The sequence below is a fragment of the Urocitellus parryii genome, chromosome 2 (assembly GCF_045843805.1).
Source record: "Urocitellus parryii isolate mUroPar1 chromosome 2, mUroPar1.hap1, whole genome shotgun sequence".
NCBI lineage: Eukaryota > Metazoa > Chordata > Mammalia > Rodentia > Sciuridae > Urocitellus > Urocitellus parryii.
In genome coordinates, this window is record NC_135532.1 from 185,610,032 (window position 1) to 185,628,841 (window position 18,810).

At 47.4% G+C, this 18,810-nt stretch overlaps 1 protein-coding gene across 1 annotated transcript; it reads right to left on the reverse strand.

Annotated features, from left to right (window-relative positions):
• Positions 1–2,895: 2,895 nt before the first annotated feature.
• On the reverse strand, positions 2,896–15,954 carry Ece2 (endothelin converting enzyme 2). Its single transcript, XM_026389321.2, has 19 exons — positions 15,834–15,954; positions 15,442–15,528; positions 14,958–15,093; positions 14,554–14,769; positions 13,983–14,107; positions 13,720–13,866; positions 13,516–13,581; positions 9,965–10,153; positions 9,144–9,286; positions 8,653–8,767; positions 7,477–7,587; positions 6,509–6,607; positions 6,331–6,408; positions 5,474–5,577; positions 5,210–5,320; positions 5,017–5,084; positions 4,653–4,843; positions 4,449–4,544; positions 2,896–3,754 (listed from the first exon to the last, which is right to left on the reverse strand). Exons 1-19 carry the CDS (start codon positions 15,870–15,872, stop codon positions 3,578–3,580), a joined length of 2,298 nt encoding a protein of 765 aa, XP_026245106.1. The 5' UTR covers positions 15,873–15,954; the 3' UTR covers positions 2,896–3,577.
• Positions 15,955–18,810: the final 2,856 nt, after the last annotated feature.

Genomic DNA, 18,810 nt, shown 5'->3' on the forward strand with positions numbered 1-18,810 from the left:
GGAATGAATGAAAGAATGTGCATTCATCTTCAGGTCATCTTTTATGTATAATAATGACTCTTCAGGGCTCTCTTTGGAGCCCAGAACTGGGAATTGGAAAACTGTTAGGATTCTACATTTATAAACCATGATAGGCCTGCTGAAATTGTGTTTATATTTATTTTTATGCCTTCTCCTCCAGCCTGACATTTCAAGAGTGCTACCAGGGGTACAGTCTTATTTCTTGACATGTTACCTTATTGAGGATGGGAATTAGACTTTCCAATGGGACAATGTAGGAAATGTCCCAACACTTTACCAATAATTGCCATCATGTGTCTATCCAGGAGCACAATCCTTTATTTCCCCTTCTGGCTTAGTATACCAGAAAATATCATAGATGCATAGTCATCAGCCTGACAGGGCTATTGACCGTAAAGATTACATCCGTCATCTGATGTTCACTCACCTTGCCTCTGGAAAAAAGCACCCGCAGAGCGCTCAGCAAACATGCTACCTGGCTTAACTTCAGCTCAATGTGTGCTTCAATTTCCTGCAGCTACGTGACTGTCACACATGCCTGGCCTAGGGAGCTGTTTGCATGGAAATGCATCTGCTACTAAGAAGCATGATGGATTTGTCCAGAAGATAGATGTGTTTGAATCTAAACTGCCATGACTTAGAAGACCAACTGGTGGTAATTAAGAGCATCAGTTCTAAACCTGACTTGAATGAAATCTGTCTTATCTGACATTGGCAGTAATGTAATATTTTTCCTTAGCTTCCCCACTTATAAAATAGAGACAACAATAAGGCCTCCTGATAAATTGTTGTGGATATTTAACAAGATAATATTTTATTTTATTATTAGTAGTAGTAGTAGTAATAGTACCAGGGCACTACTTAACCACCGTGCCAACTTTTTTATATTTTATGAGCGACAGGGTCTTGCTGAGTTGCTTAGAGCCTTGCTGAGTTGCTGAGGCTGGTTTTGAACTCATAATCCTCCTACCTCAGCCTCCTGAGTTTCTGGGATTACAGGTGGGCACTGTGCCCAGAAGATGATATTTTTAAAAGTGCTTAGCACAGACCAAAGAAAAATAGGGACTCAGTAGATGAAAGCTGGTAATTATTATTGTTACTTGTCACTTTGACATTTTTGCAAATATGAAATGCCATACTGACCAGCTGCTCAGGATCCTAAGCTGGCCTCTGAAATTAGATGTCAGGAAGGGCAAGGGTTTATCTAGGCAAATCTTTCTCTTCAGTCATTATGCTCTCTGACATTCTGTCTGATCCACTGTGTAACACCTAAACCTCACAAGTCATTGATTAATATCTCTTTGGGTTTTTGTGATTTGCTAAGACCATGAATTCACTTCTGAAAGTATCAAAGCTAAAATGGGCCTCAGAGATCATCTCCAACCCACTTATTTTACAGATTGCTGAGGATACTGAGACTTGAGTCTCCAGACTGACAGCTCTCCTTTTTCCAATACACCTTGCCATCTACCCTGAAGTTGTGCTCTTAGAGGCTCAAGCCATGCTTTTCCCTGGTGGTGGAATAGCAGAGGGCAATTTATTCTTTTCTGAAAACAAATATTTCCCTTCCTTCGTGAGTAGCCAGTATTTCCAGGTAACATGAAATGGCTCCATATACAGCTCTTCATAGGGACAGTCTGATGCCCTGAAGAACTGGTACAGGATACAAACTGTGGGATCCATACAAATGACATCACCAAGGGATCAGATACCCCAGCAGCAATCACTGATAAGCCCTTATTATTTCCCTTACAAACTTGACAAATGCACCCCTTCTTATACTTTGAGGAGCACTTGGTTTTAGAGATAAGTGAGATTGGCCTTTATTGTTTTGCTATAGTTTTCACTTCATGGATGAAGAAACTGAGGCTCACAGAGGTTAGGGAATAGGCCCAGGCTCATTCAATTGTCAAGAGTCTCAATTTCAATCCTGAATCTCTTTAACTTCAGTGAAGTGGCTATGGTTAGATCTATAAAATGGAAACTTGAGCACTGAATGAATATAGTTGCTATAAGGATTAGGTGAAGGTAAAAGTGACACACAAGAGTCCCATAAGGGAAGAAACCATCTTACTCATGTTTGCATCCCCAGTGCCTGACACATTGTTGGTGATCAATATATTTTTAAAAATAAATCTATGAATGTGTAAATTAATAAATGGATGAATGAATAAAGAAATGAGCCACCTAGCACAGGTGCCTGGAACACAAGAGGTGTTAGATAAACATTTCTTTTCCCTCTCTCACTCTGGAAGGTTAAGGCCGTATTTGCAGTCTCTGTGCCTGGCACTTGGTAGGCCTTAATGAGTGTGGGTAGGTGGAATGACTTACTCTCAGGAGCTCTGAGCCCTTGAGGCTGTGAGGAAATGTTTGTCTTCTTAGCCACAAGCAGAGGCTGGTGTGTTGAATTCCAGGGAATGGTACATTCTCTTGGCCAGGGCTTTCCTCCTCTGCAAGGTAAGGGCCACCCATCTTCCAAGCTGACCTGATCCAGATGTTACTGAGTGTCAGGCCAGCTTCAAATACCAGCAGAAAGAAGTTGCAAATCTTTCCAGCTATCGAGCAGAGGATGTGCTCTGCCTGGCCAGACTCAACTGCATTCATTCCATTTCTCCACCCCACCTCTCTTTCTCTGTCTTCTCAGGGCTTCTATCGTAGCCCCTTGTCTCTGGAGAGTTAGTAAAATGAGTTTCTTGAAGAATGCCTGGGACATAGCAGTTGCTCAATAAATACTGGTGGAATGAGTAAATGAATAAATGAAAACAAGACTTAAGGAAGAGACAGGCTGACTGATGTGGTCTATTTATTGGCACAGGGTCCTACAGGGCCAACACCAAACCCTCCCCACCCTCTTCCCTGTAAAAATAAACTCTGTCCTTCCTTCTCCCTGTTCTGTCTTGCTTTCCTGTTTGGTCCAGGGAGAATTAGTCACCCGCTAAGACTTGCTCCCTAAAACACAGGAATTGGCACTGCTACACTTGAACATTCCCCTCTCAGCCAGGAAAATGAGGCAGCAGGGAGGCTTTTAAAGGCCCTCGGCTTCCACTAAGAAGAGAGCATAGTAGATCTCTCGGTGAGGGTGGGCAGCAGTATAGAGAGCAGCAGCACAAGGAGCATGGGGTAGGGGTGGCCTCTGAGGGCAGATTGGAAGGGAGCTGAGCCCACTTCCATATGGGCACTGAGTAAGCCTGGAGAGAAGCTTGGGAGGCACAGCCCCAGGCCCTGTGGATCACAATAGGGCAAACACAGCAGGCCCCATAGCCCCCAAGCTGAATAAGTTTGGAGCCAAAGACTCATTTCTGTGGGAACTGGATTCTCTGCCTAGACCTCCTCAAGGCAGGGTGACACAGAAGAATGTCACAGTGAATAGTGGGGGCTCTGCTGGAGGAAAGGGCACCCCCAAAGCAGAGGCACGATGTGGTGGTCAAGGGGGGACTAGACTTATGTCACCTGTGGGGTGGAGGGGCTGGACCCAGCCCAGCTTGCATTTGCTTTCTCCTAACCTGGGAGCCCCAGGCCTTGGCAATGGCCAGCCATCTTTTTCCCCAACCCAGGTCTACCACACCTCACACAGCTGCCCTGGGTTCATGGAGGAACCGACAGGGCAGCCGAAGTGCCGCAGGAAGTCACGGGAGTTGGAGAGAGTGCCCAGCACGCGGAAGCGGGCAGGGCTATGGGGGTCGGTCACCAGCCCCTCGTGAGAGCTCTCTGGTGTGCGGACCGAGCACCACACCTGCGGGCCAGGACAGACACGGGGACATATGGTGTCTAGTTTGGGGCTAGGCCATATCCTTGGCCACAGCAGAACATCTCAGGGCAAAACCACCATTGCCCCAGTCCCTTAGTTCAGGAGGTCTCAGGAACACTGCCGGGGTCTCCATCAACATCTCAATTCCAAGGGAGGGGAATGTACCCCCACTCCTCAATTCCTTGAAGCTCTTCTAAAGCTGCCCTGGACATTGGGTTGCCCAGTGTGGACATGGCCCAGTGGAATTGGGGAAACAAAGCCCCTCAAGGCTGGCCACTATGATGCAAAGTACCTGGGGGGAGGCCCCACCTGAATCCTCCCACTGCCACTTACTTTATTTCTGAGTAGCCCTGAACAAGCTACTTTGTATCCCCAGATTTCAATCTTCTTCTTCATACCTACCCCACAGGAACATCAAGAGGATGGATGCCTACTCCCATCTCTTACCCCCTCAAGCAAGGCAGCCCTGCTCTTAGAGATCTGCAAAATCCTATCCAAGACTTTCCCTCCTCAGGTTGTTTTTGTAGGCTCCGGGCATAAGGCCTTCCCAACCCACCTCCCAAAGCTCAACTTCGGCCCTATTTGTCAGTCCCTTTTCTGCATGCCCTCCATTTCTTCTAATGACATTCTCTGGAGGAGATCAAGAGGGGGCAACCCCAGGTCTCCCGGGGGTCAGTACCTGGGCAAATCCCACAAAGAAGAGCTGGTGATTGGTGAGCCCCACGGCTGGCAGCTGCTGCTCCTCCCCATGCTTCCTGAGCCATGCTTTGTAAGCCTGGGGGAAAGAGTGGGCAGCAAGTCCACCTGGGCCTGCTGCTTCCTTCAGCACCCTTCCACTCAGGCCCACAGGCCTCGGCCACGGGAGGCTCACCAGGCTACTCACATTGTAGGCAGCTTTAAGCCCCCCATTGTCAGCGATGTTCTCCCCCAGTGTCTGGCGGCCATTGAGCCTCTCCCCATTGACTTGGTACTGGTTATACTGTTCCTCCATGCAGGCCGTGTGATTGCGGAAGGCTGCCAATGACTCGTTCTGCCACCAGGGTCGCAGATTCCCTTCCTTGTCATACTCACGACCTGAGGAGAATTCACCTTTGCACCCCACAGGATGATAGCTCACCCCTTGAGAACAGAAATACCCCTGCCATCCCTGATCCACAGATTCCAGGGCCCCTAGGACCTGCCCACCAAATCCCAAGGTCTTGCAGGAGCCACTAGGAATTCTATGGGACAACTCCCCAGGTCCCTACCTTGGTCATCAAAAGCATGTGTCAACTCATGACCCATGACTACGCCAATACCTCCAAAGTTCAGGGCCCTGGTAGATGAGGAATGCTGAGTGAGGACATGATAGGGGACTTGTGAATCCCCTCCTCTAGTTCTGCTCCAAGCTCACATGCAGGCCCAGGTCCCAGCACCCAGCCCCTTCTGCTTCAGATATACTTGGGGTGGTTGCGGGCATAGAAGGGGGCCTGCAGGATGCCAGCAGGGAAGACAATTTCATTCTTGGTTGGAAGGTAATAAGCATTCACCGTCTGAGGGGTCATACTCCACCTAGAGGGGAAAGGGAGAGGCTGAGGCTCTCTACTCTCAAAATACCCACCCCCAAGTCCAGCAGCCCTGCCCTACCTTCCACAAGAGCCATGTGCCACCCCTTGTCCCCCACCTCCCCTGATGTCCCCAGTGTCTGTGGCCTCCCATTCTCACTGGTCTCGGCTAGGAGGCTTGCGGAGCTGGTCAGCCATCACCTTAGCAGAGAAGTTGTACAAATTCAACATGTTTTGGAAGAAAGAATCTTCAGAGACTTCATACTATTGGTATGGCGGGAGGTGGAAGGGGAGAACATAAAGAAGATAAGAGTCCCAGATTGACTACTCATTAGCCTCTCTCCAAGCCTCAGTTTCCTCAACTGTAAAATGGGAGTACAAGGTTGGGGATGTAGTTCAGTGGTAGAGTACTAGTTTAGTATGCATAAGGCTCTGAGTTCCATTAAAAAAAAGGAGTAAAATATCTGGTAAATAATTGCCAATATATAAAAAATAACTTATTGCCAGGCATCATGGCATATACAACTTGGGAGGCTGAGACAGGTAGACTGGAAGTTCAAGACTAGCCTCAGCTATTTAGGGAGAATCTGGCTCAAAATAAAAAATTAAAAGAATTGGGGATGGACTTGTGCTGCTGGTGCTGTTATGTTTTTTACATACTTCCTAATCTTGTTCTTACAAGAACCCTGTGAAGTATTAGTAGGACCCTCATTTTGCAAATGAAGACACTAAGGACCACAAAGGTCTTGTCCAAGGTTCTACAGTTAGTTATGGGTAGAAACATGATTCGACTCAGTCTTGATCCAAATCCCTACTCACTCACTAATATTTACTATCATCTGGCCTGCAGCCTGGCACAGAGCCAACACTTAAGCAATGTGGGTTGCCTGTATCCTTTGAAAGAAACCAACAAGCACCTCCTTCCCTCCCAGTGCTTGAGTCCCAATTACTGAGGCAAGGGAATAGTGCACTCCCTGCCTGAGGCTGCGGGTCAGTACTCTGAGCACGGGTACTCACCCCATCATAAACATCATCCAGCTCTTTGGGCTCCAGGATAAAGTCCGGGAAACCAATCATATCATAGATGGCGTCTGCCTGAAGAAAACAGGTTAAAGGGTTCCCTCCCCAGGTCCCAGTAAAACTGTATCCTCCATTCCTTCCTCAAGATGGCGCTCCAACTCTAGCCATTACTCACTTTCTCCTTGGCTGCCTGACGGGTCTTCTCATCCATCCAAACCAGCTGTCCCAGAGCCTCCTCAAAAGCAGAACGAATTTCACTGATCATCCCCTCTGCCTGGGAAAGAGAGGCACAAGTTAGTCTCCCATCCACACTTAATGTATCCCTGCTCACCTATTTGCCCTACAGCCCCATCCCCCTCCCCAGGTGAGCCATGGGAATGTTCACCTAAAGTTTAGCATCTGAGAAGGATGAGAAGGAAGGATCATTTATGAAGGTACTGGCATTAAGGATGGCTTTCTTTTTCTAATTAATTCAAAAATTTTAACATGTTAACAAGTCAATTAAATAAATTAATAATAAAATTTAATCTAGCACATTGTTTTTATCAGATTCTGAAAGAAAGGAATTCATGGAAACTCTGGGAAGTTGAGAAGAGTTGAAGAAGAAAACACAGTATTTATAATCCAATCACTCTAAGATAACTTCTTTTAACATTTTGATATGTATTTCTAGTGTTTTCCTCTGTCCAGATATAAATATAAAATATGGAGTTATGTTGTATGACATATGTTTTTTGCAACTTATTTTTTCACTTAAAAGTACATCTTGAATTTAAAGTTGTATCATAATCTAATCTATTCTAACCAATTTATTTTTCCTATGGTTGGTCATTTAAGCTGTTTTCATTCCCTCTATTATAAACAACACTGTCATAAACATCCTTGTGGATAATACTTTAAGCACACCCATTAATTCTACCTAACAAGAAAATATTACCTTTTTCTAATTATATAGATAATATAAACTTATTATAAATTTTTTGGAAAATAAAGAAAACCTTAAAGAACAACAATAAAAAAAAATCTTTATGTTTCCATTGTCCAAAGTAACCACTATTCATTTAAGAATTTCCTTCCAGTTTTTTAATATATACTCATATAATGGTGAATTTTAAGGTAGGGTCAAGAAGCCTGAAGACTCACAATTTCCTTGCTTTGTCGGTCAAATGTGGCCTTCACAAAGAGGGATCCCAAAGCAAAGCCAAGGGCATCATCCGTGTTGGAGATGCAGGTCTGCCATCGTGGTGTACAGGACTGTAAATGAACAAGAGGGCCTTTCTGTCTCTGAAGCTAGCCCTTCTCAGCTCTGGACAATAAAGGCCTGGATTTGGGGTGCCATTTCTTCCCCAGACTCCAGGGGATATAAAGGCAATATCTCAAATTGTGCCAACACCAGGAATGAAGCTTCAGTAGGAACACATGGGTACCCACTCTGTTTTCGGCACTATTGTCTCTTGCCTGAAGATTGCAGTTGTCTCCTGACTAGGCACTGGTTTCATTCTCATCCCCCTCCCCCATCACTCTCCTCCATCATCCATTTAGACATCAGAAAGATCATCTAATACATAACATAACTGTAGTGCTGATCTCCTGCAGTTACTCCTGTGGTCTTCCATGAAAGAATCAAGGCAAAACATCTTAACACAAGAGCCAGGTCCGTTCATGGATGCCCCATGCACACCTCACCAAGCTCATCCTCTCTATTGTCTAGTTCTCAAGTTCCTATCAGAACCAAATTCCTCCTTTCCTCTGGGGATTTTCACATGCTATTCCTTCTGGCTGGAATGCCCTTCTTCCCTAATTTCTTGGTGAACCCATTCCTCTCAGGGAAACCTTTCCTTATGCCTCCCCCATTGTTCCCACCTCTATCCTATATCACAAAGAAAGTCTTTCACTCAGTGTGAGCTCTTATCTCCCCCCCAAATACATGTATTTGTTTATAAGTCCAACCCCCACCCACAAAAGGGAATTGTAAAATGAAGGGACAGCATTTATTTGCCTTCCCCATCCTCATCATCAAAGTTACAATGTCTGTACATATCATGTACTTAGGACATTAACTCAATTAATCCTCATAACAACCCTGCAAGTTATTCCTGCTTTACAGACTAGGAGATGGAGAATCAAGGAAGCTGGGTGACATGCCCAAAGTACCACAGGCTAAAAAATGGAGGAGTTGGAATTAGAACCCAGGTCAGCTTGATTCTAAATTTTGTGCTCCACACTCTACACCATGAGGCAACTGGTGCCTGATGCACTGTGAGTGTACAGCATCAGCTGGGATGGGTCAGAAGGTGGGGGCAGAGTCAGAGAGCCCACCTTCTTGGTGCCATAGAGGGTCTCCAGCAGCTTTTCTTGTGCAGACTCAAAGCGCCGATCTAGGCTCGAGGTCGTCTTTTGCACCAGGTTCCAGATCAGGTAATTGTTCAGGACACTGGCATTCATACCAGGAAATAAGGGGAAGTGGAGTACCTTTTTCCTTTCCCACCAGCCAATCCCCAAGAACATGCAGGCAGCAGGAGTCCTGAGAAGCACATGTTGAAGCTGTCCTAGAGTCCCTCTCTCACCCTGAGACCACATACCTGCCTGCAGAGGTCAGCTCCAAGCTGACTTGGGAATGGAGGTCACAAATGGGCAACCTGAAACCCTAGTCTGGAGGAAGAACCTACAAACATTCTCATGACTGGAATGACCTAGGTCCTTACTCATCAAATGCTGCTTAGTGTGGTTGTATGCATCCACTGGGTCTAGTCCCTACTATCTCCACAGAGCCCCGAGTCCCACCCTCTGCACCTTGGGCTCCCTCCCACCTTGGTTCGGTGCGGTTGATGAGTTCTGACACCTGCTGCAAATAATCCGTCCCATACACCACCACAGGCTCAGAGTCACCCAACTCCAATGGTGACAGCAAGAAAGACAGGAACTCAAGCCAGTCCATGGAGGGCGCCAGAGCCTGAGAGCAAAAAAATTCTCAGGCTTGGTTGACTGCCTGCTGATGCTTCCAGTGGATCCCTCCCCCACTGATATATTGTAGCCTGGGAGGCCTTCCCATTGCCATGGCAACAGCTACTGGCTGCTTAGTGACTTCCTCCCTCCCTTTTCCAGGCCTAAGAAGCACTCAGTCTGGGAGCTCAACCACTTACTATACAAGGAAATGTGTGATATTCAGCTGGAGCACAGATAGTCAAATATTTTCATAACTGTTGATACAATACCACTCCCCTGACACCTCCCACACACCTGGCCTCTACTCCAGAACCTCCCCTTTCCTAGCCTTCCCATAATTCACCACCAAAAGGACTGCTGCCTGACACAGAAGGAGCCTACGGGAGACACTTCCATATCCATTCTGATTGTTGTGTGAACATCTCATCCAAGTTGTTATAAATTTTTAACACAATCTCTCCATTCATTCACAAGAAAGAGACAAATGGATGATCCTGTGAGAGGTGGCTTAAAATGGTCACCATTTGTCTTTGCAGGATAGGAACAGTGCAGCTGGGAAGCTCAGAAAAGAGAGGAAATGAAGAAAGGACCAGATGCCTCAAGGAAAATGGCATGAAGGAAAGCTAGGTGCTCTGTACCAGGGACCGGCCCATCCCAGATGTCTCTAGTCCTCTGCCTATCCCACCTGCAGCTCTGAGATGCTCATCTTGTGATAGATCTTCTCCTCATCCCGCCGCTGGTCCTGGGGTACTGTGATGTTGGCCAGTTGTGTCTCCAGCTCCAGCACCTGCCTCATTTGTTCCCGGGTGGAAGTTGGCTGTCCACCAAGTAGCATCCCCAGCTCCTCCATGTAGTCCAGGTAGGCTGTGAGCACCTGTGAAGCACCAAGACATCCTCAGAGTCAGCAAGTGCTGGCTTAGGCGGCAAGGATCTGTCCTGGCCCCATCTCTGCCCACTCTCTCTTCTGCTCAACTCATCCTTAGGGAAGCCATCCTGGTTGACCCTGTTTCATTTCCAACATAGCCCTGACCACTGTCTGCTCTATTTTGATTATTTATTTGTGCACTTGTCAACTACTTTCCCCAAGGAGAACTCTGTTCAAGTTTCAGCAGCTGTTTACCCCTGTATCCCAAGGGCCTCAAACAGGACCAACCAAACACAGAATTGGTGCTCTGCAAATATTTGTCCAGTGGATGGTCTGGACAAATCTGCTCTGCCTTCTCATTTCCTAAAGCTCTTCTAGTTGTCCTAGCCTACCAGTGGCTGTGGGTCTTCACTGAACAGCTGACTGGACCCTACTGGAAATCTGGCCCCCTGCAGCCTTCAAATTCTTTCTCTCTTTCATCCTACCATGCCTCACACTTGCTATTTTTTTCCAATTCTCCCCTGATCTCCAAGGGAGAGAAATGCACAGAAAATAAATCCTTAGTGATTATATATACACACATCAGACTGCTAGGGGCTTTGCATATAATATATATCCCCCCACGCTCCCACAGCAACTTCATAAAGTGGGTACTAATCCATTTTACACAGAGCAGAGGGAATAAGTTTGGTAAGGTGACATGACTTGATTCCTAACTCAAATTACTCCATAAAAGAATCAGAATGTGCCATGGCCTGTGCACTACATGGGTCCAGCACAAACTTATGTTGCTAGCATACAAGCTCTGTGAGAGTGGGGACTGTTTGCTTTGTTCACCACCATGGCACAGTGTCTGCCACATAGTAGATGCTCAAAATATATTTGTTGAAGAAAGGGATGAAAATATACAAACAGATCTCAGTACTGTTTGGCACCAATCCCTGTGGTTTTCTTCCCAGAGACCACTCCCAGCCCTATCCTGGACTCCCTTAATGGACAAAGAAAGGCCATCTCCTTTTCTATTTTACTGAAAAGTTTTCAATCCCTTAATATTCACAATGTCTATACTACAAAATGTCTCTTTTTCTCACTCTCCTTTTTCTTGCTGCTGGTGCCAGAGGAAGAGAGAGGAGTGCCAAAACCCAATCATCCCGGATCCTAACTGGGATGGTCAGCTCAACCAAATAACGGCTCCAGCTCGTTACCTGTGGCTTAAGACTTACTTTGGAGACTTCCCTAAAGCCTCTGTACTCCTACTTTTTTTTTTTTTTTTTTTTACTCCGTCTTAACCTTTTGTGCTGCACCCTCCTCTAGACCTTGGCAGGAAGCTTCTGCCCAAGGCAACCAGTGACACACTGAGAATCAAACCCAAGGCTTTCCCTCACTCCATCAGACGTGCTGAATGATGTGATTCACTCCTGCATTCTCCAAGTTCTCTCCTCACAACTTAGATGATGCTAAAAACACACATCTATTCACATCATTTATTTTGCAATAAATCCTAAACTTGACCAACAATATTCATACATAAAACTGGTCTATATCCCTGTCCAGAAGGACTTAGCCACTCTCCCCTCCTGGTCCCTCTCTCCTTGAGTATATCAACAGGCCATCTGCCTTCCTACCTCAGAGCTTTCACCTAAGCTGCTCCCTCTGCAGAAGCTCTCCACTCGCTGGGGTCCACCCTCACCCCAGCACTAGGCTGGTTCCTGGTCCTGCTCACACTGGGAACCATGCTTCTCCTTTATTTCAGTCCCAACAACTGTGAACTGTGTAACCAGCTACTTCATGTCTTCTCTTCCATTCAGAGGGCCATGGCGATGTCCTGTTCACCAGTGCTTAGAGGAGAATCTGGCCCAGGAATGCTCAGGAAATGTTTGTGAAGGAATGACAGTGTGATAAAGGGCTCTCCAGGTTGTCATTTCCCACAGCAGTCTCTTTTGCTGATGCTCCTTCTTCTCACTGCACTTAAAACACTAGGATTTCCTCCTTTCCCATGTCCAGTCTTTTCCTTTCTCTTTCTTTCCCTAAATCTTTGTGTAGGTCTCAAAGAAGATGCCCCTCAAGCTTCACATTTCCTTCATACTGTTGTCTCTCTGCGATTCCACTTGACTTTCACAGCTGCTACAGACCTCTCACAGACAAGGAATCCAGGCCCCTTGTACTCAGACATCTAAAAGGAGAGGCTCTCACCTACTGAGTGTCTACCACAGCAGGAGCAGAAGCTTGCACTCCCACACCCCACGCCCCACATGAGCTAGAGGCTCTGGTTCCCCTACTTACAGAAGAGAAAATAACCTTAGCAAGATCAATCTTCTTGCACTAAGTAGCAAAGACGAGATTAAAATCCAGGTCTGACTCCAAAATCTCTCTGATGACATCACATTGTCTCCTTTTCCCCAGTGTACCCAAATCTGGTTTCTCCTGATTCCCTAAGGACCCCTCCATTTCACCATCACCATCCTAACATTCCCTCTACACTCTCTCACTTGGGCCCTTACTGACTCACAGCCTGGAATTCAGAGCAGAGACTCTTACCTCCTTTCCAGGCTCCCTGTGTCGCATCTACTTTTCACACCCTAGCCAAATTGTCTTCCCAGAGCACTGCTCACTGCATCACTTCCTCCCTGCTCTGGAGCATACAATGGCTTTCTGGGGGCTATAGAATAACTCCTTTAGTGAAACATTCACAATTCCCTCCATAACTAGTTCCTGACTACCTTTCCAACCTCACTTCTACTTAGATCACCACATCTTTCCAAACTAGACCCATTCCCATGATCTGAACACACCTTGTCTTTCCTTCTTCAACACTTTTGTTTAACTTGTTTTTCTCTACCCAGTATGCCTTCATATGCTTCCACATGTTCTACAGGGTCTGGCTCAAATACAGTCTCTTAGGAAACCTTCTCTGGACACCCAAGTCTCTCCTGAGTCCCAGAGATCCTCTTTTGAGCCCTTTTCTTAGCTATCTAGGTACACCAACAGTGCAAATTTCCAGTGATAATGGCTCTGCAACTTACATCTCAGAATTCCCCCACTGTACCTGGCACACAGTATGTGCTTATAAAATGTTTTCCTGAAGCTTAGGGTATAGCTCCATGGTATAGCCCTGTCTAGCACTCACAGACCCTTGGTTTGATTCCTAGAATCACAAAGAAAAGAAAGGAAAAGAAAAGCAATGCTTTTCTGGAAAAACAAAATGAAGAAAGGAAAGAAGGAAGGAGGAAAAGGAAGGAAGGGCAGTCAGCTCACTAGGTGACAGAATGGGCTCACCTTCCCCACTCTGACCCTGAACAAAGAGAAAAGTATTCAGGGATCAGCCCAGCTCAGCAAGGGGTGAGGATGGGGGTTCTGAGGATGTTCCTTACTTTCTCATTGGCGGTTCTGTTTAAGTAGTAATCTCGAGAGGGCAGAAAGAGCCCAGACTGGTCCACCTGCAACAGCAAGGAAAGAAGGTGAGTCCCTATCACACCTGGAACCTGGACTCCTGTGCAGGGTGCACCTGCCTGTCCCCAGGTAGAGGAACCTGGGCTCAGCAAAAAGTCTCTCCCCACCCTTTCTCAGTCCAGCACCTGGATGACATTGCTGTTGGAACTCTTGGAGTCGGCACTGACGTAGACGGTGAAGAATGGGGTGGCCCTGTAGGTCCCTGCTACTGCCTTTAGCACCTCCATGAAGTTGTCCTGGTCCCAGGGCCCCGTAATGTTCCAACCACCGATCTGAGTAGAGATCATAAGTGAAACCTCTCGCACAGGGACCCCAAAGCTTTCTTTGAGCACATTCTCTTCCAAGGCCCTCTTGCTCCCCCTGCCCACAGTCCATTCAATAGCCCTGCCTTGTCAATGAGGTCTCTTAGTGGCTGGGCTCCCAGCTCCTCAATGCGCTCCACCTGTAGGCAGGACAGGTAGAAGCGCTGTGTCTTCCGTTCAGCTTCACTACTGGAGTTGAAGGTGGTGTTCTCTGTGGGGTGAAGACAGAGTCCAGGTGCCAATTAGGTTAACTGGTGAGGGGGAGTCCCTGGCCCTTGATTGTGCTTCTCCTTGCCCTACCAATGAGAGTCTGCCTAATGTGGACCTAATAAGACTGTCTGAAACAGCAAATGTGGGTGCCTTCCTCTCCCCTGTTCGTGGAGACCCTCAAAGATATCCAAACACTACAGGGTCCCTGGTGTCTACCACATCTTGAAACAATGCAGGAAGGAGCCCTTTTATTATACTCAATGTTTTGCCTCCCTCTAACCTGTCTCCACCTCTCTGGAGCCCCCTACTCTCAGCACATTCTACCTCACAGAGCAATCTACTTCTTCACATGTGGACATCTATTGAGTATCTACTAAGTGCCAGGCCCTGGGCTGGACACCCCTAAAAATATACTTGGCACATCAATTCACTGACAGCTCCACTCACCAAGCAGGTGCTTCAGTATGGCCTGGTTCTGGTCCCAGAGGCTATTGAAGGTGTTCCAGCGAGAACGCCCATCTGGCAGAGGGTTCCTCCGAATCCAGCCCCCACAGGAGAACTGGTAAAAGTCTTCACAGGGACTCACCCCACGGTCTAGGGACTCCAAGATTTTTCCAGCCACTCGAATGCAGGCCTCTGTGAGGCAGGTACTGTGGGATGGGTCTGTGGCAGGAGACATAGTTTGAGAGTAGGAGACTTTCAGATAATCTGGGAGAGGCAAACTTTTTCCAAGGGCCATGATCATAGGAAGGATGGGAAGGCTGCCTCCAAACAGAGGAAATCTTAGAGGCCCTTCAGCCTCCAGATCCCTCACAACTATGAGGGCTGGTGACAGGTGTGGGCCCACCTACCTCTGTGGTACTGGACCCCCAGGACCACCAAGCAGCCCAGAAGCAGTGCAGCCAGCAGTAAAGAGACACCTGCCAAGATCAGCTCCAACTGGGTGTGCAAGCCTAAAAGTTGTTTTGTCCCCTTCCGGAATCCCACCTGGGGAACACAGGGGGACAGAGAGGGAATGAAAGGCAGGGCAGGGATCCAAGATTACAGAAGTACTCCCAGAGAGTGAAGTCACAAGCAATTCCGGAACCATGAAGCAAAAACACTAAGGGGTTGAACATTGGGCCCAGGGGCAATGAGGCAGGCTGAGTGGAGCACTGAGCCTGTTTTGTGCAACGTCATGGCTTAAAATCACCTCACCATAGTCCTAACGCAGAGGCCAGAGATGTAGCGGAGATGGGGGCAGGTGACCCTCCAGAATAGCCCAGAGCTTCTGGGTGTGCCAGGCGTCATGCCAGAGCTGGGGCCTGGTGAGAAAGGGGGAACCCCCTTGCCCACCTCCACGGCGTCTGGGGAGGCCCCGCCCTCTACGGGGGTCTCGGGTGCGTCTTCATCCCGAAGAGTGGCCCGTTTGTACTCCACCATCTGCCAGACAGTCCGGGGGTGCCAACGAGGTCAGGCAGAGAGAGCTGATGCCCACGTCCCTGGCCCAGCACCCGTCGCCCAGCGGACCCCTTCCCTCCTTCAGTGAGGGCCCCTTCCCACCACCCGGGCTCTTGGGCCTGGGGTCCCCTTTGACACTGTCCCCCACCCCAACCCCCACACGAGGCCTCATCTCGGCCAGCCAGAGCCTCTTGCCCGACGCCGCCTGCTTCCTCGCGGCGGACCCCTCTGCCTCGTCCCTTCCTCCACCCGGGTCCTCTGCACTGGCACCCCAGGCCCCCACTCACGTTGCCGCCGCTGCCCAGCTCCTGAAGCGCGACGTTCATGGTGAGTTGGGCCGGGCAGCGCTTTAGGGCTCGGGGCCTCTGACCCTCTCCCGGGCCGCGGCCCAGGACCCGCGCCTAGTCCCGCTACCGACCGCCATCACGGCCGCTGCCGCAGCCCCTCGCGTAGTCGCGGCGGCCCCCGCCTGCCCGAGTCCCCCCTTCCCCGCGGCGCCGCGCCCGGGGGTGGGGAGCGAAGGGGAGGGGCGGAGCGCGCCGGCGGCTCCCAGCCAGCCACCCGGAGCCCGGCGCTTGAGCCCCGCACTTGGCCCGCGCTGGCCGCCAGCGCTGTGCTCCAGCCTCGCTGGAGAAGACCTCCTCGGTTCCCCTCTCTCTTTATAATCATACCACCTCTCAGGAGCGTCTTCCTGCAAACCATCCATAATTTACTTTCCTTTTACCCAGGCCCAATCCCCGCTAATATTCCATGGTGCAGTTCTCCAAGTTTCAGGCCTTTAAGCATCTTGGAGAAATCATGCCCTCCTGAAGAAGACCTTTCCCCAATAGTCTGCACAGCTTGTGCAAAGCACACAAGCAGTTGGCTCCTATGCAGGTGTCCACAGGATGTTTACACAGAGCACAGACCCCAAGTACACAGGCAGGTACAGAGCCCAACACCCAGTCCACATACACACACACACACACACACACACACACACACACACCGAAATTGGCAGAATGCTCACACACTACATACTCACATGCAGGAGGCACCCAGAGTCAAAGTACGCTGTTGTTGGGTACACAGGATACGCGCGCAGTCAAGTTGCAAGGGCAGCATGCACGCCACACGCAGCCCCCACTGACTCCATTCCTACATGTTGCTTCAAGACTGCACTTTTACTCTCCAAGATAATTGCTGTCATCAGATCATCTCATAAAGGGAGGGTTACAGATGGTGACAAATTGGCAGGGAAAAAAACAGCCATGCACAGATATTTAAAGAAAAGACATGCTAACACTTCTAACTTGGGGAAAGCAAAGGATTTTATTTGGGAGGTTTACAAGGAAAAAAAAAAAAACCAAGCAATATTTAACTGAAGCGCAATAGTGTGGCATCCATGCATTTGCCATCTGCCTTCCATATTGTCATTCCTTAATCAGGCCTGGTGTTGCCACAGTCTGCTGTACTGAAGACTGCTTAGTGTTTTTTACAGTTGGGGGCAGGGAGAGAAAGAGAGACAGACAGACATTTTCCTCTCACCAGCCCCCTTCACCAGAAGACTACAAGAATTTGACCTGAGATGGCTTGAAGTGGTTGCAAATACATAATCCGTTTCCTGACTCCCACCTCAGTTCCCAGACATCTTGCGGCAAGTGGTTCTAGCAATGGAATATTCTTGTGACTGAGAAAGGGCGTATGATGAATGGATTTGGCTGAGAAGTGTTGCATTGCTTTCTTAGTCATTTTTCCACCCCAAGTTGCATATTCTCAATCAGGAGACAGTACAGTGTCAGAGAATGAAAGATTCAGACTCAGTTTCCCCATCTGTAAAATGGAAGAAAGAATAGTACCTACTTCAAAGGGTGGTTCTGAGTATTAAATGAAATGGTATTTGTAAAGTACTTTGGATGGTGCCTGGAATTTGGATGGTACTCTTTATGCAAAGAGTACTTGTTATGTCAGTACTATTTCATTTTAATTATTATTATCACTCACGAACCATAGCTACAAATGGGAATTGTAAGACTAGAAGAAGCCTGTTCTAATTCCCAGATGGCAGAATAAGCAGATATTTACTAGGTTAGTCAGGGTTCCCTTTCACTTCTTAGCAAAACTGGAGACTGAAGCAGCAGATTTTTAAAAAATGACACACCACTTTCCTCTTCCTCCTCCCCTCCCCAAAGTTACATGGAGAAAAACAGGGCATCAAGGTCATTCCTTCTCCAGGGGAATTCCACCATGGTGTGTGGTCATGTGAGTACAATCAAAGCTACTGCAGAAGAATCACCTGTCAACAGGATGATCAGAATTAGTCTTATGACCACTGCAACACCATATTGTAATTGACCAAGTTTATGCAATATTTTGCTATCTGACAACCACTATTCTAGGTGCTTTATATCTATGTGTTCATTTACCCCAATTATATTTATGAAGCCATTCTACAGATGAGGAAACTGAGGCATAGAGATGCTGAGAGCCACAGCTAGTAGGTGGCAGAGCTTGGATTCAAACCCAGGGGTTCTGACTCCTTTCTGGAAAATAATTTGGCAATAGGAATCCAAAGGAGGCTATGTATCTTCCTACCATTAGTTGCTAGTCTTTTCTACATCTCCTTTAGAAAGAGTAAGTGGAAACATCAGTTTTCAAGCCAAGCAGATTTGGACTCAAATCTGGAATATCTTTATCAAGTTCTGACATTTAGTTTTTCTTATCTGTATCATGAGAACAATTAAATGCAAGCACATATGAAAGAGTCTGATACCTATGTTTACAGTGTTCTCAGATTCACAGGCTTTCCTCAATAGCATTTCTTTTCATACATCTTGTAACCATAATCATTTATAAGGCCCATAACTATTCCTGATTACATATTAAATAACCTATTATAAAAGGGTTGGAGGTGGTTTTATTCTATAAGTCTTCTGTATGTATTTATTTATTTTTAAAGAGAGAGAGAGAGAATTTTAATATTTATTTTTTAGTTTTCGGCGGACACAACATATTTGTTTGTGTGTGGTGCTGAGGATCGAACCCAGGGGGGCATGCATGCCAGGCGATCGCACTACCGCTTGAGCCACATCCCCAGCCCTTTCCTCTGTATTTATAACTTTTGACTTTTTTCTTATAGTCTTCCATTTTTTCTCTTTTCTGCTCTTTTTCCCCCTACATATTTTCCCCTTTCTTTCTCTAAACTGACTAAACTGAGAGGGAATGGACAATTCACTCTTAACTTTACAAGCACAATGCAGTCACAATGATAACAAGAAACATTAG

Coding starts and splice junctions, on each gene's coding strand:
- Ece2 (XM_026389321.2), bottom strand. CDS start 15,872: ATGAACGTCGCGCTTCAGGAGCTGGGCAGCGGCGGCAAC. Junction 10,154..13,515: donor ACAGAACCGCCAATGAGAAA/GTAAGGAACATC, acceptor GGTGCTTCACAG/GTGCTCACAGCCTACCTGGA. Junction 5,085..5,209: donor TATGCCCGCAACCACCCCAA/GTATATCTGAAG, acceptor CTCATCTACCAG/GGCCCTGAACTTTGGAGGTA.